The 23,926-nt window shown below is 38.4% G+C and overlaps 2 protein-coding genes across 2 annotated transcripts; both read left to right on the top strand.

The window, feature by feature from the left end:
- The first annotated feature begins 135 nt into the window (after positions 1 to 135).
- Positions 136 to 1,584, top strand: LOC104880600 (uncharacterized). Its single transcript, XM_010657641.1, has one exon. It carries the CDS (start codon positions 136 to 138, stop codon positions 1,582 to 1,584), a length of 1,449 nt encoding a protein of 482 aa, XP_010655943.1.
- An 11,312-nt stretch (positions 1,585 to 12,896) lies between these two features.
- Positions 12,897 to 22,905, top strand: LOC100264792 (26S proteasome non-ATPase regulatory subunit 1 homolog A). Its single transcript, XM_002270506.5, has 14 exons — positions 12,897 to 13,018; positions 14,572 to 14,716; positions 15,887 to 15,956; positions 16,986 to 17,091; positions 17,378 to 17,486; positions 17,557 to 17,725; positions 18,579 to 19,054; positions 19,180 to 19,315; positions 19,411 to 19,659; positions 19,751 to 19,971; positions 20,057 to 20,315; positions 20,428 to 20,660; positions 20,915 to 21,437; positions 21,970 to 22,905. The coding sequence occupies exons 2-14, from the start codon at positions 14,574 to 14,576 to the stop codon at positions 22,291 to 22,293; spliced, it is 3,018 nt and encodes a 1,005-aa protein (XP_002270542.1). The 5' UTR covers positions 12,897 to 13,018; positions 14,572 to 14,573; the 3' UTR covers positions 22,294 to 22,905.
- The last annotated feature ends 1,021 nt before the right edge of the window (positions 22,906 to 23,926 follow it).

Raw genomic sequence — 23,926 nt, 5'->3', positions numbered from 1 at the left:
GCCCTGGGTTGAATGGGATAGAGGTTGATTCGTATTGTTGAGCTGCTATAGACGGATTCACAGTCAGTTCCCATTGGTTAGCTTATCGCTTCTGTGGTTTCGATTCAGGAGGCATTGGCCAGTTTGCGTTAGAGGATGGATACTCAGCAGAGTAGGCACATAGTGCTCGAGGACACGTCATCTGATTTAGTGACACCACCTGTTCTACCTGTTCAGATGTCAGCTACACATACTTTGCATACTATTTCACATGATCATGCTGTTGTCATTCCACCTATTGTCACACCAGTTACCATTATCGAGGATCCCCGTTCTCGTATGGACAGACTCGAGCAGAGGATTAGACAGATGAGAGATCCTGATGAGATGATTTCATGGGATGACCCTGACGATGTGTCAGTGGCCACTTTGCCAGTCGGTTTCAGGATGCCTGATATAGAGAGATATACGGGTGTTGGATGTCCTCGTATTCATCTCAGACTCTATGACACGGTTATGAGGGCCCTTGGTCTAGATGAGGCACAGTTGCTCACTTTGTTCCCATTGTCATTGAGCGGCGTGACACAGAGATGGTACGCTTCATTAGAGTCATCTCGTCGGAGAACTTGGGAGGACTTAGCACAGGAGTTTCTGAGACAGTATTCCTTCAGCGGTGATACGAGCGTTACACGTAGAGAGCTTGAGTTTCTTAGACAGGGATCAGATGAGTCTGTTTCTTCTTTTATCTCCCGCTGGAGGGAGAAGGCTGCAGAGATGATTGAGCGACCTACCGAGAGAGATCAGATGAGCATGTTTTTGAGGAGTTTGCATCCTAGGTTCGCTCGACATCTGACAGGAGTCCCATTCCAGGATTTCAGATCATTGGTTCAGGCTTTATTCGATGTAGATGATGGCATATCTAGAGGATTATGGTCAGATATTATTCCTTCCCCAGATACTGAGGGAAAGAGAGTTGGTGGATCATCTGAGGGCTATGGAGACATATGTTCTGCGGACTTTCAGCATCGACGACCTGGTTATCATTCCTATGCGAGATCATTGCAGATACCCAGGAGTGATTTCCCACTTTTACAGCATCATCGTCCTCATTCAGTTCAGCAGTACCCTTTTGTGCATCCTCATACTGTCACGGTGCGACCTTCATTTCAGTTTCAGCGTCCACAGACTAGTATCCCACGGCATGAGCGGTCTCGTCCCCATCAGCGACGTCAGAGGACTTATTCTGATTTGGGGATGCCTCTGGATAGAGCTTTTGAACGACTCAGATCTACTGGTGTTTTAGTACCATTGGCCCCCAGGCCACACCCGAGTACCTTACCTCCGCGTTTTCGTGCTCACGAGTTCTATGCATTTCACCAGATGGCAGGCCACCGTACGGATTATTGTGCTTCTCTGCGTCACACCATACAGGATCTTATTGACAGTGGTGCGGTTAGCTTTCCCGTATCGACCACAGATACTGATCTTGGTCCAGATATGACTGCTGATTCCTTTCCAGCTTATTCCACACATGCAGTTCCTCCTTCGGGCTTATGCCATCACGTTTGGGACACCCAGGGCACTGATATTCACCAGATACCTTGATATTGCAGATCTTATTGGTGTATTTTGGGACTACATTGTTAGTTGGTCGTTTGAGTCTTTGTTCTCTTTTATTTTATATTTGAGTCTTGTTTTGTAGTTAGTGATTCGTGTTCGTACCCTGTGTTTCGAGAGTAGACCTTAGTGTCTTATTTTGCATGATGTACTCTCATTTCACTTAGTGATATTGTTGTTTTCTTGGGTATGTGTTTCCATCTTCTTTTTATTATTATCATTGTTTCGTATCATGCATTTTATGTGTTGTTATCTCGGGTAGCATCTTGTGTTGCTTTGTTTTTGTCTCTTGCATGTGTTTGTTTTAGAGTCTTGGACAGTTTTAGTGTCGTGACTGGTCCCCGAGCAGAGATTGATGGTATGATGATTGTGATACAGAGCACCTTGAGACTAGACTTCTTCAGCTGAGGTTCACCATGTCGGACGAGATCACACCCATTACTCTTACTGCTCTTTATGAGATGATGGTGGATTTGACGCGGAGGGTTGAGAGGATTGAGCTTATTTTGTCAGAGCATCCATCGTCATCGAGAGGAGCTCCAGGAGTAGCGATGCCTTCATTGCCACACTTGACTTCATCGACACCTGCTACTTTGGGTGCCTCGCATCCACGACCTCGCCCACATTCAGTGTTCCAGCAGCATTCCTCATCCATTTCACTGGCTACGCCGACACGACCTCCGCCCCAGTTTCGGGGCCCTCCAGTCGTTACAGTTCCTCAGGATCGATTTCCTCCCCATCGACGATGTCGGAGACACTTTTCAGATTTGAGCGCACCCCTGAGCAGAGTTTTTGAGACGTTGCAGGCCATGGGATTTTTGGCTCCTCTGGCTCCTAGGGCACTTCCAGATCCTGTGCCTCCACAGTTTCGTCTTGATTTATATTGTGCGTACCACCAGTCAGTAGGACATCACACTGATCGTTGCACTGCTCTACGACATGCCATACAGGACATTGTTGATTCTGGGACATTTGGGCATCCTCAGTCTGATATGTTTCCTATTCCTACCTCAGCTCAGGCCATGCATGCAGACACCTCTTCACCAGCAGTCCCTGATCTTATTGACTTGGGCGATTGACTCATGATCGGCTTACCTTGGTGTGGTGGTGCTCAGATTTTGTTCCCTCTGTGGCCAGAGATGTGATGACAGGACCAGTCACTGTTTTTGTTTTTGTTTGTTTAGTCTTGTTTTGCTTTTGACTTTTAGAGACTATAACTCGATTCTTGAGTATTGTCTTTGTTATCCTTCTTTTGCATGATGTACTCATCGGATTATCCCAGTGGATGCATTTTCCTTTATGGACATGTGTTTGTGTTTTGTGATATGATGTGTTGTACTTTTGACTTGGGGCATCTCTTCGCTTGCATATTGTGGTCTTGAGGCTTGACCTATCATGGAGGATATTGAGCCTATTAGCCTAGGATCAGAGATTTGACCTAGAGAGTTCGAGATTGTGACACATCTTCTTATGATCAGAGCCATACTTTGCTCACTTCCCGCACCTTGACTCTTGTTTTGACCTACATCCATCCATTGTGAGTTTTGCACAGCATCACCCCTTGAGACCATTATATGACCTTTCCATCCTCGGCTTTTCTAGTTTTGCACATCCACTCTTTGATCCGACCAGGTAGAGTGTGAGGAGTTTGAGCCCAGGGTTGATCTTGCATGGCGAGGGATATCTTATGATCTTTGGGTGGTTTACGATATGTGGATTGGTCGATTGCTTGATGAGACTATCATTTATTTTTCCGTGAGTATAGAGGTTGATATTGTATGATGAGAGTTGGCTCGTGATGGGCAGTCGTGCCTGATGACATCACCGTTTACTTTGCCTTGAGAGGATCATCTTTGAGATTATCATAGAGCATTTGGGGTACGGTTGGTGCATGATTCTAGAGGATTGACATGGTTATATCATATGGACATCGATCTTTAGTATTGATCATTTGAGGACTTGATAGCACGATGTTTGAGACCGTGGTCGCAGGATGGGTGGCCTTCATTTCGGTTAGCTCACACCCTATTACCTTTATTGACATCTAGACCATTGCTAACCCTTTGAGCCTCGCATGAGCATCATAGCCTTTTATTTCTTATAGCCTTGCTCACCTTCTACACCGGGATAGGGGCCCTTCAGTGTATGCATGCATTGTTTAGGAGTTTCATGAGCCTTGGACCTAGGGGCGCATCTTTCTCATTATCTTTTCCTATCATTGCATCATTGTTTTTCATCACACTTCATCGATTGCGTCCTTTATCCTATCTGTTGCTCGTTTCGCATCACTTTCTCCCACTCTCGAGTGGTGATCATCCTCAGTTCATTACATGGAGGGTAGTTACGTCATTTCCACTATCTATCATACGGACGTTGATCCAGGGATCCTTGGCTTGAGAGGGTCACATCATTAGAGAGGGTTTATGCTACATTGGCATTTGAGACTATGTTTACCCATTTTTACTTCATCTTTAGATCTTTCTTGGTTTACGTTCAGTGCATGTATATTTGTATATATGTAAAAAAAAAAAAATAATAAAATAAAAAAATGATAAAAAAAAAAAAAAAAAAAAAAAAAGGGCACATGTGTGTATTATTCTCTATCATTGAGTATGTGTATATTAGTATTCGAGGGTCGCTTTGTTGGATATGTCTTGTTGACGAGAGTTCTTATGTGAGCTTTCCGAGACCCTTCATTCTTTGTATTCATTTTGTTGTATGTTTTGAGAGTGAGATGAGTGGCCTTCTCTTAGGAGCTCTGGGTCATTGTCTGTTCCATCATTGTGTTCGTTATTGACGTGACCTCCTTTCATATTTGATTTGAGCAGATCATCACTTGTTCTCGTATTCTATGCTTCATCATCATCCTCGTTTTCACTTCTGTTTTATCATTTTCATTCCATCCCTTATTCCATTCTTACAGTGACCTCGTTTTCGGGTTTGAAACTCTCTTCACACCATCATTATACATCCCGTCATCAGTTCGGTTTTCTTCATTGCATCATCATTGTTACCATGTTCACAGTAGGCATCTTCAGGTCCATGGCTCACGATATTTTCTATACATGTTGCATTTTATACATGAGGGCATGGGTTTTGATCATTGGGTATTTGGGCCTGGTTTTCCTTCATTTCTATCACCCTGTCACCCTAGCCTTCATTACGTCCTAAGTCTTAAGACCACCCTGAGGCCATGACATCACACATTGTGTTTGATAGCTCTTATGTGAGAGATATTTGGGATTGATTCGGGAGCATTATGTTCGTGATGGACCAGGAGTTATGGTATGACCCTACACTAGGGCATAGCCATCTCAGAGAGTTTTATTATCGGATGACCATTATGCCGAGGCATACTCTTCTCAGTCGATGACGGATTTTTGAGCCATGTCCATTCCTCAGAGGATATCAGATGTCCTTTTTCACATTGGAGCATGAGACATGATTGGCGCATTTCATCTGGTGTACTTTACACAGGGGCATACCCCTTTCGGTCGATGATGGTTTTTTAGGTATAGCTGTTCCTCGGAGGTGTTTAGATTCATTTCACATTGGAGTACGGGATATGATTGGTTGATTTCTTTTATATGATCACGAGAGCATGGCCTTCTCATCATTGTTGACATTTTTTGAGATGATTGGATCAGGACACGGGCACTTATGAGAGCATGCAGTAGAGTTTAGTCATTCCAGGGTTTGCCCTATACTGGGGCATAACCCTTTCATCGGAGGTTGATCTCAGAGACACCAGTTCACATCGAGACATGCTCTTTCTTTAGAGGAGATCAGACTCTTCATATTACCACGATGACTTTGAGGAGCGGAGGTTCATTTTGATCAGACATGCATGATTGGTTGTACTCTTCTCATTGATGTTTGATTTGGAAATGCTTACACTGGGGCATGACCCACTCGTCATTGATGATGATTTTGTGAGATGACAGTTCATGTCGGGCACTTACTTTCCAGAGATCATTCTGCACTGAGAGCTTACCCATTTTGGGATGATGCATTCACACTGGGGCATAGCCACCTTGCCGATTTTGACATTGAGACTCCATTTCGTGTTTATGATCGCTGCTCTCGATGGATTACATAGTCATTGGCACCCTGGGTTCAGTCTTCTCAGCATACCTAGTTGGATTTGGGTACCCACTTTCCTTTGTTACACACCTATCCGTCCTACATTGGACACTGTTATACCTGTGCCCTTCTTATCAGAGCCTTACATCTTTTGAGCCCACATATTTCATCGTCTTACATGACCTTATCCCTTTCTCTTGATCAGGGGAAGATATGGGCTAGTCTTGAGCTTTCTGGTTGAGTTTTCACATGCCTTTAGACATTAGGTTCAACATCTCCCATGATGGTAGGACCTATTAGATTGTTGATGCACTTGTGATGATGTACTCATATTGATAGTTGACATGTCGTGTTTTGATTTGCTTACATTTCAAACCTAGAGTTTTGGTCAGCGTTTGTGTGATCCATTATTTTAGTTTTGCTTTGTCAGCATAGTTTCAGTGATGTTTGGACTTGTTTTAGCGTTTGTTCATTGAGGCTATGTATATCTTTTGCATTGCATCATCATTGAGCATATCCCAGAGTGTCTTGTATGGTGAGATTCCGGGTCTTATGTTAGTTACTATCCTACACTGGGGCATACCCCCATCCTTGAGTTCATCGGATATTTTGCAGATTTTCTCACTACTCGGTCTATTTCTTGATCTTTGCGAGTCGTCATGCAGGGGCATACCCCCTTTAGCGCCTTTCTATTAGGGCATACCCCCTCCCGTTGGGTTTGTCATGTCTCGTGCTGATTTCATGATTGTCAGACGCATTTGTCGATCTTTGCGAGTTATCACCTAGGGCATCCCCCTACTGTCATCTTGTCTAGGGCATCCCCCGATTGTCATCTTGTTTAGGGCATCCCCCTTCATTCAGTTATCACCACCATGGATTTTCATCCTTGGGCTTTCGAGATTATCACCACCATGGATTTTCATCCTTGGGCTTTTGAGATTATATCACCACCATGGATTTTCATCTTTAGGCTTTTGAGATTATCACCACCATGGATTTTCATCCTTGGGCTTTCAGTTATCACCACCATAGATCAGACATCTATGGGCATTTCAGATTCACCATCACGGATTTTCATCCATGAGCCTTTATTTCATATTCACCACCATAGATCTTCATCTATGGGCATTTCAGGTTTATCACCACCATGGATTTTCATCCCTGGGCTTTTGAGATTATCACCACCATGGATTTTCATCCTTGGGCATTTCGAGATTATCACCACCATGGATTTTCATCCTTGGGCATTTCGAGATTATCACCACCATGGATTTTCATCCTTGGGCTTTTGAGATTATCACCACCATGGATTTTCATCCTTGGGCATTTCGAGATTATCACCACCATGGATTTTCATCCTTGGACTTTTGAGATTATATCACCACCATAGATCTTCATCTATGGGCATTTTAGGTTTATCACCACCATAGATTTTCATCTATGGGCATTTCAGTTATATCACCACCATGGATCAGACTTCTATGTGCATTTCAGTTATTTCACCACCATGGATTTTCATCCTTGGGCTTTCGAGATTTTCACCACCATAGATTGGCATCTATGGGCATTTTTATTGTATCACCACCGTAGGTCTTCACCTATGGGCCTTCTAGTTTAGTGTTTAGGGTTAGTTTTTTGGTTTGGCTTGCAGAGCTTTATTTTCTTATTTTCTAGTTTAGTGTTTAGGGTTAGTTTTTTTGGTTTGGCTTGTAGAGCTTTATTTTCTTATTTTCTAGTTTAGTGTTTAGAGTTAGCTTTTTGGTTGGCTTCCAGAGCTTTATTTTCATATTTTCTAGTTTAGTGTTTAGAGTTAGTTTTTTTTGGTTTGGCTTCCAGAGCTGTTATTTTCTCAGTTTAGTGTTTAGAGTTAGCTTTTTGGTTTGGCTTCCAGAGCTTTATTTTCTTATTTTCTAGTTTAGCGTTTAGATTCAGTCTTGTCATGCAAAGTCACAGCTCCTAGCGTTCATATTCACTGGTATTGCATCTTACCTTCATGGTTTTGCATTCGCCCTCAGTTTTCCTCACTTCGTTACCCTGTGCTTATCGTATATTCATCTCGTAGTTCACATAGGGCAGTCTCCTTTAGATGCATTCTTGTCTGTACTCCAAGGTGGTTCGACCGTTACTCACCTTCAGCATCGATTTTTCGAGTCACTCTCGGAGACGTTTTAGAGGGAGTCTGGATCCTTAGTGTGGTTTCAGAGGCATTTTGTTACATCTTTCTCTTTCAGGATTAGAGCCTTTGTGTTTGTCTTTTGGCCTGAGTGAGTTCACATCTCACTAGTGTCCTTACGGGGGTCTCCTTGGTTCTTCGGTAGAGTTCACTTCATTCCACTCACTATTCACACTTACTTATCACTTCAGTGTTTATATTCCTTACACTCGTGAACTCTACCGAAGAGGGGCATATTTGTAGACCCCCGTTTAGGGCCTTCTCTCTCAGGCAACCTGTTTTGCCAAGTGTCACAGTCCCATAGGGCCACGTGTCGTCTCGTGGTTGGTGGTCATAGAATCAGTTATTGCTTTTTGAGGAGCTATCAAGAGGCGACACCTGTGGGAGGATGCTGGGAGGATTTTGCAGGCCGTTATTTGGGTAGCAGAGCAGCTGTAGTGAGGCGTGGCAGGCCAGCTGCAGGAACCGGGGGGGGTGCCTTTTCAGCAGGAGGAGCGTATGAGAGAGGGGGCTTTTTCGGTGCTGGTTACAGAGGGAGGAGGAAAAGCTGGTTTTGGGACGAGAGAGTGAGAGTTTTCCAGAGAGAGACATCTTCTGGAGCAAAACTTGGAGTCCTGCTGATCTTTGCTAGAGAAAAATCTTCCACAGGTATGATTTCCATAGGTTTGTTTCTATATTCAGGTCATTGGATTTATGCTTTTTGGACATAATATGTTCCATGTTGATGGCGAAGTTTGCTTATACTCACTTTGTGTTTTGCTTCTAACCCATTTTTTGAAAGTTGGTTTGTTCTTCTCTCTGTGAGCTTGCTGGTCCCTACGATCTTACGTTTTCTATGAATTCCATTTGAAAATCATCCTGACCACCCCCCGCATCTGAGCCCATTGATAAATACATGAAATGAGGCTTGGATGGGTTGATTTTGCTTCCTTTTATCCTTGCTCTGTTTTTTCTGTTCATCCCCTGTTCTTGGTATCCATACGTATCTTGCATCAGATCTTCCATTTTCGTCTGAAGGGGAAGGGTATTGCAGCAGATTGGTTCTCAATCCTTGGGTATGAAAAACTGGAGTTGAATATCTTACTGGGTCTAGCTGTTTCGATTGGAATATTTTTAAGGGAAATCAGATGAAGGAGATGATTCTTTATTACACTTTTTCTGGTCCTTCTGATGGTGTTTGCTTCTGTGGGTTTTACCTCTATGTCCCCTTACGCTGAGATGGGTCAAAGCTCGAGAGAATAGAGCATGGGATGTGAAGAAGGCTGGGCAATTGGACGTCAACTCACGGCAACTGACAATGCCGCTACCACTTCTCATATGGACTTGTTTGCTGCATGAAGTAGCAGTGTAGAAGGAGAAGTTAAATTGTGAATAAAAGTTTCTTAAGATGGAAAGTTTTCTGCACTTAAAACGGTGTTTCTATCAGTGCCTGGTATTGACAAAGAGAGAAGGCCAAGGCAATGTCACCATATTGATTTCTTTAACCTCCATGGAAAGTGTATACCAGACCAGGTAAGGATTGACAAAGCAGAGTTACATGAGATTGTCTGAATAACCTTTTGTAGATGGCTCTGCAGAGGATTTTTATTTACCCTTCATGATGGCAGTATCGTCACTACTTCCTATAACCATACTCACGCTCCCATTATTACTCCATGCCATTACCTCTCTGCTATGCCCATAAAACCTATTCTTCATATTATCACTACTCCGCCACACCATAATACCCATGTCATCTCATATCCATGCATATTTGCCCTCACTCGTTCCCTCTCTTCACCACCATACTTGGTGATACCCATTGGCTGCCATACCTATGCCCATTTATATGATCACCTTTCTTTCTACACCACCATGCACCCATCTCATCTCTCTCTTTCGCTCATCATACCCACACTTCCATACTAACCCTCATCTTCATGCCCCATGCATGCACCCATCAAACCCATTCCACATTACCACCTTTTCTCTCTCATTAACTTTCATACCCATTTCCTCTATTTCTCTCAGGCCCATAGCTGATTCCACTCATCATTTTCCTCCTAAACCCACTAAATCCATCAGCCTCATCACCCTTCGCGCTCCCTATATCCACCGCCAATTGACCATTCCGTTCTCATACCCATAACTTCTCATTCATTATCTTTCTGTTCACCTCACCAAAGGAATATTGCTTCTTTATCTCTCATGCCTTTCTCCCTCTCACTCTCATGCGCCTTCATCCCCCACGTGGCTCATCCAAAATTCAACATTTTAGAAGAATTCGCTTAGGATACCATTCCCCTCGTCCTTGGGTCTCTTCCGAAGCTTGATGCGTGCTAATTCAGTTTTGATGAAACTGATTGTTGATTCAGTATTCACTCAGTAATAGGAGTGGCAGCCGCGACCTGGAATCCTTTCATTCATGCACACCTGATAGAGTCATACTCCCATGCGCACTCTGCGGCTCAATATATGCAGTCCTAGGAAAACTGATTTTGGAGCAGTGGACCACCCAAAAGTGAAGATCTCATCATAGATCCATCCTAGAGTCTCCGTGTGTGGGTTATATCTGAAGATTGCTCTTCCCTGTGCTCTACATGGTGAGAAGTTCCAAGCTTCCTTTGATCCTATCAGCGACAGAGTTCAGATTTTCAGGGGTTTCATCAGGTTTGGATGGACTAAGTGCACCAGAAATGCTTGGGATACAGATGAATTCTCTTCATGTGAAAGTCTCTATGTTGTTGCTGATGTGGCTCAGGCTTTGGGCAAGATTCCTGGTGATGTACAGAAGACGCAGTTCAGCTGGCACTGAAGGTACTGGGCAAGACAATGGACAGCACGAGCCTTACTTCGGACTGTTGGAGTTGTTCTGGAGTGTAACGAAGATCAACCAGGCGCGGGCCATCGCGTGCCTTGCTGCTAAGTGGCATATATGCGCCACAATAGACACATTCGAATCCAGCGAATCCGAGAGCCCAAGGACCCGGATTCCCTACCCACGTGCCCCGTTCCTCTATTCCCATGCATACTTTCAAAATGGATTTCATAAAAATCTCATTCTTATTGGTTTTTAATTCTTTATCTCTCATTGTTTCTTGATCTTAAATAAATCTAATTTCAATAAATCAACTCTTGCCATTCTCCTCAGGGTATGCCTTCTTCATTTTGCTTATTTATTTATTTTCTATTATTGTTATTATATTTGTTTTCATCTCTTTTATTTTATCTTATTTCATCTATTTTATCTTTTATTATTATTGTCATTATTACTTTCTTTATTATCATTATTATTTTATCTTTGTTGATTTTAAAATAATCCATTAAATTCTAGTTTTCAAATAGTTTTTTCCAAATTCCATTTCTATCAAACAATTTTATTTTATTTTTATTTATTTATTTATTTTTCAAATTTTCATCTTTAGAATTTTTAGGATCACTTAAAAATCTCTTTTCCAATAAAATATTGTTGCCATCTTTCCTTCTGGCAAACTATTTTCACACTTCCTTGATTTTAAAACGTTTTAAAATAAGCAAGGATTAAATTCCGTAATTCCAAGTGATGGAATTTATGGAATTGATTCATGCAAAAATGAATCGGGCTTTGGTGGGGGCCCGACATATGTGACTTCATGATTGATTGACTGACTGATTTGATTTGACTGCCATGCATGATTGATTTATTCTGATCTGTGATGTGTATGAGATTATTTCGTAACTGTGCTCTAACCCTATGTCTTGATAGCGCATGGCGGCTCGTCACCTAGGTACGTGTCCACTCTCATTCTTGTAATTCTCTCTGCATGTATTGATTCTCATATGTGCGATCATGCTGAGTATTCATTAATTTCCTCATCACGGCCATGTCAGCTTCATTTTATTAGTAGAGACCCGACTTTAGGGACTTAGAGGGGTGCTACGGTCTTTACCGTACCTTCCCGATAAGTAACCTGACCCCCGCACCCGATCCGGTTTTTCGTAGATCACCTTTTCCAAAATAAGGAGTCACACTTAGGGTTTTTCTTTCTTATTTTGTTTACCCTTTAAAAATAAAACAAAAAATAAGTGGCGACTCCAAGTCATTTTCTTAAACAATAAAAAAATCAATTTTTCGAAATCACAATCGAGTTTCGTCATCGAGTGGGAAACGCATGAGCCGAAATGCGGGGTCCACAGGTACATTGCTTGATTTTAAACTCAAGGGGACAATACGTAAAACATGCTATAGGTTTAGGGGGTAAAGTGTAATAAACCCTATAATTTAACTTAAAATCAACTTAAGTCATTAAATAATAAATATTAAGTTTTATCAAACTACCCTGAAATCAACTTAAGTATATTTACTTAAAGTCAACTCAAATCATGAAATAATAAATATTAAGTTTTACGAAATATCCTCTTAGTATTAAAATTACCACAATATAATAATTTTAATAGAATGATTTAAAATGAATTTTTTTTTATGCATTTAACATTAATATTCAGAATTAGAATTATTAAATTAAAGGAAAAAGTTAATTTTAATGGTTGGAATTGAAATGAATAAATTAAATCTTTTGGAATATGAATGTAATAATATAAGAGATATAATATAAATGAATGAAATGATATCAGTTTCCTAAATAAAATAATACAAATTTGATATGAAAATTCCTATAATTGAAAACTAGACCGATTCAATTAAATAGAAGTTTAATTATAAATAAATAATATCTTAATTTTAATAAGACAATATTAAATATAAAGAGAAGGATTAAGAATAAATTATTGGTTGATTTAAATAAAGAGAAAGTGAAGTATTTCTAATGAATATGAGAAATAATTTTTGTTTTAAATTGAAATATTTATTATTAAATAATTATTTAAAAAATAAGATGCTAAAAATTATAAAAGGTATTATTTTTTATAATATAAATGTAACATTATAGAAAACATATTTTTATATATGAACAACATTTGATGTACAGGCCTAGAAGTATTAGAAATTAGCGTCGATACGGCCCAAGAGTCCAAACATTGGGCCGACTCAGGCTTAGGCTCAGCCCACTATTACCCGACTGAACTAAAGTCACATTGTACATCGATTTAGGGGTTTGCTTGGGGCAGAAGAAGCCTGATTCCTGTTTACACAAAAGCATTCGATCATTTTCTCCAGACGCTGCGTTTCGGTTGATCTCTCTGCTCAAGGTACTGTTCCAATCTCTATTCCCATTTCAGTCGATCCACTTCTAGATTAGATATAATCGTTTGGATGCCGAGAAAATAATGAGAAAATGATGGGAAATTTTGAATCGTAGATTTTCACCAGCTCTAGGGCTGGAGAATACGGAAAGATTGTACTTCCCCTAAAACTCATAAGACTCTTTGGATTATGAGAGGGATGACATAGTAATCAGAATGTGTTTTTCTTCATTTTCTTGGTAACCAAACGGAGGGTTGGATTTCACTCTTGAGTGCCTTATGAGTTGGGAACTATTGCCGGTCGTTTTGAATTCTAGGGTTTCTCTTTGAACAGCCGTGGAACTATTGCCAGCTTGGATAACTGGTTAGACTGAAATTTTTGTTAGATTAACGGTCTTTGCTATTTGGGAATGTTTTCTTGCATAAAAATAGATTTAGTTTAGATACGAAAAATGTAATTAAAATTTTGAGTTGTAAAATTTTCACTAACAGATCTGGGAATACAGAAGAATGCCATTGTACTTAAAATTCCCCATGTTGAGGGTCATTTTCATTTTTGTTTTCTTCTTTTTGGAAGCAAAAGATGAGAAATAATATAGAAATGAAAATGTTGTTTTCTTATATTGCTTTATTTTCTTGGAAAACAAATAGAGGGCTGGGGTTTCTCAATGCTATTGTTGAAATTTTTGAATTCTAGCATTTTATCTTGAAGTAAAACTCAAGCTAGAACTTTTATAAAATTAATTAATGCGGAACATTATCTTGAACAATTATAAAAAGGAAGGGAAAAAAATATGTAAAAACTTTTACTTTAAAAAAAGGAAAAGGAACAACTTTAAAGTGTAAAGTAAAATGAATTTGATTTTATGGGTTATAACCAATAAATAATAATAAGGTAAATCTATTATGATCTTTGAGATAAATTCATTATAATTGTTGTTGTGAAATAATAAAGATGTGAGATATGAGGAAAAATGAGTGATATAATAACGGTACTTTGGGAAGAAAAAAGTGTAGCAACTCGTTGTATTTTTATATATAGTATGGATGAGAGTGCATATGTTAATTCAATATTCTACAAAAAAATTTTAAGTTACCTTATCAAAAATGTCAAAGTAGGTGTTAAGTAGTAAGTTTAAAGACAAATACTTAATCATAATTTAATTTAAAAGTCATTAAGTATGAAATTTTACCAAATATTGTGTTACCTTATATCAAAATTTTTAAGGTTTGAGGTAATAAAAATTTTTAATACTTAAATTTTCAATTAGTTTTTGAAAATGGTAATATGTGTATAAAAATTCCTACTATTTTTTTGTTCTTAGAAATAAAAAATAGAAAGTGTATTCAAACACCCCTTAAATGAGTCAAAATATAATTGCTATATTAATAAACAACAACTAATTTCTGAACCAACTGCAACACTTGTAAAATTTGAAATGAAATTATTTGAAAAAGAAATTGAATGAAATTAAAAAGACAAAAATAGTACGAATTTCTCCTCTCTAGGGTTTCATTTCCTCTTTGTAAGCCCTAACCCTAGCGAAATTTTTTTACAGCGATGGCAACAATGGTGAGCTCAGCTGGTGGTCTTTTGGCAATGCTGAATGAGAGCCATCCGATGCTCAAGTTTCATGCACTCTCCAATCTCAATATTTTCGTTGACTATTTCTGGCCTGAGATCTCCACCAGTGTACCCATCATGTACTCCTCTTCCTCTCTTGCTATTTGTTTGTTTTTTCTCGTTTGAATCAACAATTCCTTACTGATTAAGAAATTACAACTTTTAGTGATTGAAACTACATAACGTTTCTTTGTTTTTGGGTGTTTTGTTGCTCATAGTTCATTCAGACTTGGAATATAATCTTGTGATGCACCCATACCATTTTCCGTAATTTCCTTCTAATAAAATTTGTTTGGTTTCTTATTCTTGTTAGTAATTTTCTTGATGCACAGTATCACTCTATCCATTTTCATAATTTGATTGAACTAACATTTAAGCAAAGTTTATTTCACATTGTTAACTTTTACATTTTTGTTGTGGTGGAAAAGAAAGTAAACATTGAAATTTTACTGCAAAAATGGTGTTGGAATCATGAATATGGTTTATTTTTCTTGTTCTTGTTTATTGATTTATATAATTATTTGCCTTTTTGTTTTGGTCTTCCCATCCCTCATTACAGCAAGACCTAGAAAATGAACCAGTAAAAATAGACTATCCTCTGCTTTTGGAGAAAATCTTTGTGCCAGCTGTCACCCTGATGCAATCTTCTTCCTGTGCAATACACTAAAAAGTCTCTAATTAAGCTAAGAAAGGGAAAAAAAACATGACAAACTTATTAAAGGTCTCATTGATTTTGTGCTGTTTGGTTGCAATTTTTGTGTCATATCTATGCTAGGTGACAACCATATTTGATTCCTCTAAAAGTTGCTCACAGCACCTGTATCGATGCTTAACACAGGATGGGATGACTAAAAACATCAATTAGTAGGATCCAAATATAAAGAAATTGTCCACAAAGTTTGAAGTATCAGTGTAACTAAATACATGGACATCCCTAATTCCTAATAGCCATTGGGTTTTAGTGCAAGATAGTTTGATTGAGTTTTTTTCTTCTTTTTTTTTTTTTCAACATTTTTGGCATTTTAGATTCACCAAAATCATAATTCCTTTGTTCTTTATTGTATATTTTGCATATTCATTGCTTTAATCTTTCTAGTCTCTGTTATAACTGTTCCTACAAAAATTCTCATTTAAAAATTGATATTTTTGTACTACTAGTGCTATTTACATATAAAAATTAAAATTCTATAGATTGACATGTGAATTGTTTAGCCTCTTGCAAATGATGATTGTGTTATTTTGCTATACAGAGAAAGTTTATATGAAGATGAAGAATTTGATCAAAGACAAAGGCAACTTGCTGCATTGTTGGTCTCAAAGGTCAAAACCATCTTTTTCTCTCTTTTATTTATGATTTTCCCTAAATCTGTTGTATATTGCTTTCACAAGATGAATTTTTTTCTTGTAAAAATTGTTGTTGCAACTGGCCTTGAAGTCAAGAAAGGAAAGAGATCAGAATCATTTAGCTCTTTTTAGTGTTATGGTTGATTTTTTGTGTCTTGGGCATAGATACAGAAGTCCTAAAAATTACCATACTTTTCTCTTGGTTTTTGACACAACTGAATGTATGCTCTTTAACAAGGATAATCACACCACACAGAATGTTGACACACTGGATATAAGTTTAACATGAATTCCGTCAACAATGAATGGACAAATAATCAATAGCTGTGAAAGCCTCTATTCTCAGTCTTTAATCAGAATTTCCACCTGCATATACATAAATGGATCAGCTGCACCATATTCCGTGGTATGCCCATTGCAGCTATATGTTGCTGTCAAAATGTCCATGAAGCCATAATATCTTTGTGCCTTGTTTCTGGAACCTGTCGCCATCCAACTTGCTGTACTGACTTCATAACTGAGAAGGCTAGCTTTGAAAACAATTGGTTCATCAGCTATGGTCGCGGGGCAGGGAGTCAGGGAGATTATGTAGCTGAAAAATTCAGTTGTATTTAAATTTTAAGAAATTGGATTGTGCATTCAGAGAATATTAATGCACTGTTATTTTGTTTACTGATAATGGCAGCACCATAGCCTGGATCATTATTCCTTTTTTTCTTTTTCGTTAGGTTGAAGAAATTCCTTGAGGGGATTTGGTGTTTGTCTACCTTTAGGTTTATATGGTCTTTACAGATATTCAGATCCACTTATTTTGAATTAAAAAGCTTGAATTTGCATCCATAAATGGACTATGGTTAGCTTGTTACCGATAATGTTACCATCAGATAGTAAATGCTACTCAATGCAATGAAAGTAAGATATTGAATCAGTCACTCTTGCCATGTTACTTTTATGCGTCTAAATCTCTCTATACCTGAATTATACCTTCTTTTTTTTTTCCCACAGGTCTTCTATTACTTGGGTGAACTCAATGACTCATTGTCGTATGCACTTGGAGCTGGTCCCTTATTTGATGTTTCAGAGGATTCTGATTATGTCCACACTCTTCTTGGTAAGAATGATATGCACGTTGCACTGATTTTATCAGGAAGTTATTATACTTACTACAGGGTTTTAAAACTTTGCATGTGTTATAACTTCAATTACCTATGAAATGGATGTAGATGAGAGTTTGAGAAGGCTTAAGATGAAACATCACCTCTATTTATTCATCAATTATGACCTGGATATCTTTTTAAGCTTTGATTCCATAAGTAGGATTAATCATGGAAAAGTCTAGGTACATGTAAGGCTGTGGTTTACTGACGTCACGCTTTGGATTGTGTTTCTCCTCTTAGCTAAAGCTATAGATGAATATGCCAGTCTAAAGTCTAGGGCAGGAGAATCAAATGATGAAGCACTGGTGGATCCTCGGTTGGAGGCAATTGTGGAGAGAATGTTGGATAAGTATGTAGACCTCTACCTATTCCCTTTTGTATTATTACTCTCCTATTTGTCTTATTTTGGCCTCGCTTAGGTGTATTGTGGATGGAAGATACCAACAAGCTATGGGAATGGCAGTTGAATGCCGAAGATTGGATAAACTTGAGGAAGCAATTACTCGGAGTGATAATGTTCATGGAACTCTGTCGTATTGCATTAACATCTCTCATTCCTTTGTTAATCGAAGAGAATATCGCCGTGAGGTAAGGGGATGATCTTGTTTGTTCTCTGAAGACTTATAATCAACACTCAAACCCTAGCCATCAGACCCATGTCTTCTTAACTGCTTCTGTTTCATTAGTCATGTTGGCAGATCTCCTGTCAAAACTATTCACTCTACATCCCAGTTATTTTACCTGATGCTATCATGTTGGTTTCTCCATTCTAAGATCACTTGGCAGTTATGCGTCTTGTGCAAGAATGGTGATGTCAAGGCAATAATACCCATATCACTTTGTAAATGAGGTGATTGCCTGAGTGAAGAAAGCGATTAAACTTTAGTTAGTAAATGTGTTAGATAGTAAATCAACAGAATATTATGATAATAATAATCATTATTATCATTCAAGACTAATAAAATAGTCTAGAGCACTATGTTTTCTTGGTTGATTTGGGTTTCAGTTTTCATCATTTTTTTTTTCTGTTGACTGGATTTCTAGGTATAGATATTTGATCTTCTTCCGTCTCCAGCATTTCTTTCTTGAAACTCTTCAACTTCTATGTTCCTGTTCTTTTATTAGTTATGCTTCTGTCAAATGATTTTCAGTTTTCCACTCTTGCTGGCGTTTTATTCCTTATTTTTCTTTCTATGTTGGTCATGAAAGTGAGGAAACTTCTTAGAAAAGTAAAAAATGGGAAATAATGAAAAGTTATGCCTGCCGAAGATGAAAGCAAGGAAAATCTTAAGTGATCAAAATCTATTACTTGTAGGTTTAGTAGTTGTTTCACGTGTATGCTTCTGATGATTGCTTGATTGGAAAATAGAAGTCTGTTCGATTTAATCTTTTATATCAGGGTTATGACCGTATAATGATCCTTCAAAAATTGTTTCTACAGGTGCTTCGTTGTCTTGTTAAAGTATATCAGAAGCTTCCATCTCCCGATTATTTGAGTATTTGTCAGTGTCTTATGTTCCTGGATGAACCTGAAGGTGTTGCAAGCATATTAGAAAAACTTCTTCGTTCTGAAAATAAAGATGATGCTCTGCTGGCATTTCAAATAGCCTTTGATCTTGTTGAGAACGAGCACCAAGCTTTTCTCCTGAATGTGAGAGATCGCCTTTCTAATCCCAAGTCTCAACCTTCTGAATCAGTGCAGCCAGGAAACAATGACCCTGATACTGCTCAAAATGGAAATCCTGGTGCCTCAGAGGATGTTGAGATGACAGATGGATCTCATGCTTCTACTGGGAGTTTGCTTGAAATGGATCCAAATGAAGCATTATATGCTGAGAGACTGACAAAAATCAAGGGAATTTTGTCTGGAGAGACATCAATACAATTGACTCTGCAGTTTTTATATAGTCATAACAAGTGAGACAGCTCATTTTTTTTTCCCCATCTTTAGAATTTCCATGTTAAATTTTGTAAATGCTTTTTGGGCTCTCTTTTAAGCTGTGATAAGACACTCACACCTTATGGTTGAAATTTTAACATAGATCGGACCTTCTAATTCTGAAGACAATAAAGCAATCTGTTGAGATGAGAAATAGTGTCTGCCACAGTGCAACAATTTATGCTAATGCAATTATGCATGCTGGGACAACTGTGGATACATTTCTCAGGGAGAATCTGGTGGGATTTGTTGAACCTCTAACCCTTCCTTTGTCTTTTATTCCATGATGCTCCTTTTACTTTGTTGTATATGCTTATTGTCTTGTGTTTTACAGGACTGGCTGAGCAGAGCTACAAATTGGGCGAAGTTCAGTGCAACAGCAGGGCTAGGTGTGATTCACAGAGGCCACCTGCAACAGGGAAGGTCACTGATGGCACCTTACTTGCCTCAGAGTGGGGCTGGTGGTGGTGGCAGTCCATACTCAGAAGGTGGTGCCCTCTATGCTCTAGGTCTGATTCATGCCAACCATGGGGAGGGAATCAAGCAATTCCTTCGTGATAGCCTGCGTAGTACCAATGTTGAGGTGTTTACTTTCATAATATAGTACTATCCTTTTCAGAGTTATCTCCCAGTCAATACTGGATCCAAATTGGAAAACATTTTTGTTGGTGCAGGTTATACAGCATGGTGCATGCTTGGGTCTTGGTTTAGCTGCTCTCGGAACTGCTGATGAAGATATCTATGATGATATAAAAAATGTGCTCTATACTGACAGTGCTGTTGCAGGTGAAGCAGCTGGCATCAGTATGGGTTTACTAATGGTTGGAACTGCAAGCGAGAAGGCAAGCGAGATGCTTGCTTATGCTCATGAGACACAGCATGAGAAGATTATTAGGTAAAGTTTTCTGTGGTTTGGGTGTTGCACTGAGGCTTTTCTTTATTTATTCTCTTCTTGTTTATATGGCTGTTTTGTGTTGCAGGGGTTTAGCATTGGGAATAGCCCTTACGGTGTATGGAAGAGAAGAAGAAGCTGACACATTAATTGAGCAGATGACTAGGGATCAGGATCCTATACTACGATACGGTGGTATGTATGCATTGGCATTGGCCTATCAGGGAACAGCAAACAACAAGGCTATTCGCCAGCTGTTGCACTTTGCTGTATCAGATGTGAGTGATGATGTCAGGAGAACTGCTGTTCTAGCACTTGGGTTTGTTCTATACTCTGAACCAGAGCAGGTTAGGATCTCAATGTGTTCCCAGTTTTTCTTTTTGTTTCCCTGTCTTCTCCTTTCAATATCTGTGTGTGTGTGATGAATTGCATAGATCTCACTGTACTGTTGCATTGCAGACTCCTCGAATTGTCTCACTATTATCCGAGTCCTACAACCCACATGTTCGATATGGTGCTGCTCTTGCAGTAGGCATTTCCTGCGCTGGTACTGGCCTGAGTGAAGCAATATCTTTGCTAGAGCCTCTGACATCAGATGTTGTCGATTTTGTTCGTCAAGGTGCCCTTATTGCAATGGCTATGGTTATGGTCCAGATCAGTGAAACTAGTGATTCCCGTGTTGGAACTTTCAGGTGTTGCACTATTATATTCTGCATGTTATGTTTTTTTGGCTTCTTCTCCTTTTCTTCTTGTTTTTATTATTTTATTTTTATTTCTAGTGATGCTCATAAAAGAGCTTTCAGGTACTGCACTTTTATAATCTTTTTAATATCCTTTTTCTCAATTGTTTTTTTCCTTCTTATTATTATTCTTCTTGTTGTTGTTATTATTGTTCTTCTTGTTATTATTATTATTATTATTAATATTATTATTTTCTTAATTGCAGGCGACAATTGGAAAAAATAATTCTTGACAAGCATGAAGACACTATGAGCAAGATGGGAGCAATTTTGGCCTCAGGAATCCTGGATGCTGGTGGAAGGAATGTGACCATAAGGTTGCTTTCTAAGACAAAACATGATAAAGTCACTGCAGTTGTTGGGCTTGCTGTTTTCAGCCAGTTTTGGTATTGGTATCCCCTTATCTATTTCATTAGTCTGTCCTTCTCGCCCACTGCTTTTATTGGACTGAACTACGACTTGAAAGTCCCAACGTTTGAGTTCTTATCTCATGCAAAACCTTCGCTGTTTGAGTACCCTCGACCAACCACCGTGCCCACTGCTACATCTACTGTGAAACTTCCCACTGCGGTTTTATCAACATCAGCAAAGGCAAAAGCTAGGGCTAAAAAAGAGGCTGAACAGAAAGTTAATGCTGAAAAGTCAGCAGGGACAGAGTCCTCTTCATCTACCGGTCAAAGTTCTGGAAAAGGAAAATCCACTACTGAGAAGGATGGGGACTCTATGCAGGTAAATATCGCGTACTATCGTTTCTGATGTATAGATGCATGAGCTATATCCTTTTCTTACATGGCAACTTTGGGTCTGCTTTACCTTTTACTTCGTTTCTTGTTTCATTTGTCTTTTCTTTTCTTTTTTTCCTTTTCTCAGTTGGAATTGATATAATTTAACTGTTAAAGGGCCTATGAGTTACTGTTTTAAAATAAGAAATTGGAAAATTGTCATACAATTATTAATCCATAATTTTCTGATATTCGTGGTTAAATTTCTTCCATTTTGTCCAGAAATTTGAAAATTAGAAAAATAACTATTATGATGCTTTTATTTGGTTTTGGCACTCAACTGTTGTCTAGGAAATGGTAATGACAAGTTTCATTTGGGCCCAAGAATTAAAAAAGCCATTTAAAATTTTAAATCTGTTTTTGTTCTATAAGCTGTGCTGGTCAGCATTGCTCACTTGTCATACCCAAGAGCTTGCATCACCGTATTTTTTGTTTGTGCCATGTTATTGTTACAAGTTTTTTGGGATATTTATTGGCAGGTTGATAGCCCTTCAGAGAAGAAGGTAGAGCCTGAGGCTTCTTTTGAAATTTTAACCAACCCAGCAAGGGTGGTTCCTGCCCAGGAGAAGTTCATTAAATTTCTGGAGGAAAGCAGATACGTGCCAGTGAAGTTAGCTCCATCAGGGTTTGTTCTCCTGAGAGACTTGCGCCCTACTGAACCTGAAGTGCTGTCTCTCACAGACACACCCTCATCCACAGCATCACCTGCTGGTGGATCGGCCACTGGACAGCAGGCTGCGGCATCAGCCATGGCAGTGGATGAGGAGCCCCAGCCACCTCAGGCTTTTGAATATACATCATGATTAGATGTTGATCACATTTGATTCTCACGCCATATGATATTCTGGGAGAAGCTGTGGTTGTCTTTGAAACAAGTTATTGCAAGTGAAGCAGTAATCCTTGGAAGGTGAGTTTGTGGGCATGTTAGGGATCTTTGATGCTATGCTGCTGGTCTTGTTGAAACCGCTGAAACCGTGTGCTCTTTCTAATTTATATATACATTGAAAGTGAGCTGAGTAGGGAAGCTGCTATAACTTCTTTCCATTTACCTGTAACTGAGGAATTTGGTCACTGAACAGGACGAGGTTGTCATTTTCTACAAGTGGGTTTCTCAAGTCTGTTCACCTATCCACCTGAGTAAGTGGAAACTTTTGCATTCATAATCTTCCTGTTTGGCTTTGACATCCTTTGGAAGGGAAAACTATTGGTTTAGGGGTGGGAGGGGCGGCTTCATCAACAGCTCTGGATTTTATACTCAGAAAGAAAGTTCAATAGAGGCATTGTGAATCATCTTCCAACATGTATTGGGAAATTCTTTTGCTTAAAATCCAGATGCTATATTTCTACTCCTGTTTTGAATCTACCATTTCTTATTTATTGAAACCATTTTAAATAGGGAGTTTTTGGAGTTCAAAGCTCTTTTTCTTTTTCTTTTTCTTTTTCTTTTTCTTTTTCTTTTCTTTTTTTTTTTAGGATTTTATTTTTTATTTTTGTTTATGAGATTTAAGAAAATTATTCTTGTTTTATTTGGTTTCTTTTAGGCTTAGTAAAACTCCCCTTCACTTAAAAAAAAAATCATAATCTTATTCCCCAATCTCCCTCCCCTGGTGCCACCTATTCAAATACTAACAGATTCAACTGATTGGACACTTGCATTAGGAGCTCCATGAATTGGGTTGCTATTTTCAAGAAGATATACTTAATAACTTTAACAACTTGAAGGTGCATATTATCCCATTCTAGGAAAGAGTACGATTTAGGATTTTAGATATCGGCGGTTAGAATTTTTGTTCCCTACGTTCGGATCTTGATAATTTTGGAAGAAAATGGAAAGGGGAAGCAAGAAGATTTTGGAAGAAAATGGAAAGGGGAAGCAAGAAGAAATAGAAGGAAAAATGAAAAATAAACTTAAAGTTAAAATACTTTACACCAATTCACTTTTCGTACTTTTCCACTTTTATATAAAGTACAAATAGTTTAAAAATATATAAGCTTATTTATTAATTTCAATTATATTTAATTTTTTTTTATATTTTTCATGATAAATTAAATATGAGAAAATCATTTTATTAAATATTTTTTTTCTTTTTATAATACTTTATGGGAATTGAACATAATCTAAATGTATTATCTTGTTTATCACGAATACGGAAATAGATACTATATTTATATGGAAGAATTTTTAAAATTTGGTCTACTTTTAAATACATATTAACATGAGTGTTTTTCCTTATTTGAATTTTAAATGAACATATTAAAATATGAAAAGATTTTATTTTGAATATTGTGATCCTAAGAATGTATGTTGCATTTTGGTACGTTTTTAAAATATACATGATATTTCTTAAGATTTTGTGCATGAATATCTATTGGGAAAATGTATGTTGCCTTTGGTACGTTTTTTAAAATATATATGATATTTCTTAAGATTTTGTG

The sequence above is a fragment of the Vitis vinifera genome, chromosome 10 (assembly GCF_030704535.1).
Source record: "Vitis vinifera cultivar Pinot Noir 40024 chromosome 10, ASM3070453v1".
In the NCBI taxonomy this organism is placed as follows: Eukaryota; Viridiplantae; Streptophyta; class Magnoliopsida; order Vitales; family Vitaceae; genus Vitis; species Vitis vinifera.
This window is presented reverse-complemented; position numbering and strand designations above follow the sequence as displayed.

Excerpts from the sequence above, each read along its gene's own strand:
- LOC100264792 (XM_002270506.5), top strand. The coding sequence starts at position 14,574 with ATGGCAACAATGGTGAGCTCAGCTGGTGGTCTTTTGGCAATGCTGAAT. Across the intron at positions 17,487-17,556 it reads GTGGAGAGAATGTTGGATAA|GTGTATTGTGGATGGAAGAT; the intron begins GTATGTAGACCT and ends GGCCTCGCTTAG. Across the intron at positions 21,438-21,969 it reads AGGATGGGGACTCTATGCAG|GTTGATAGCCCTTCAGAGAA; the intron begins GTAAATATCGCG and ends ATTTATTGGCAG.
- LOC104880600 (XM_010657641.1), top strand. The coding sequence starts at position 136 with ATGGATACTCAGCAGAGTAGGCACATAGTGCTCGAGGACACGTCATCT.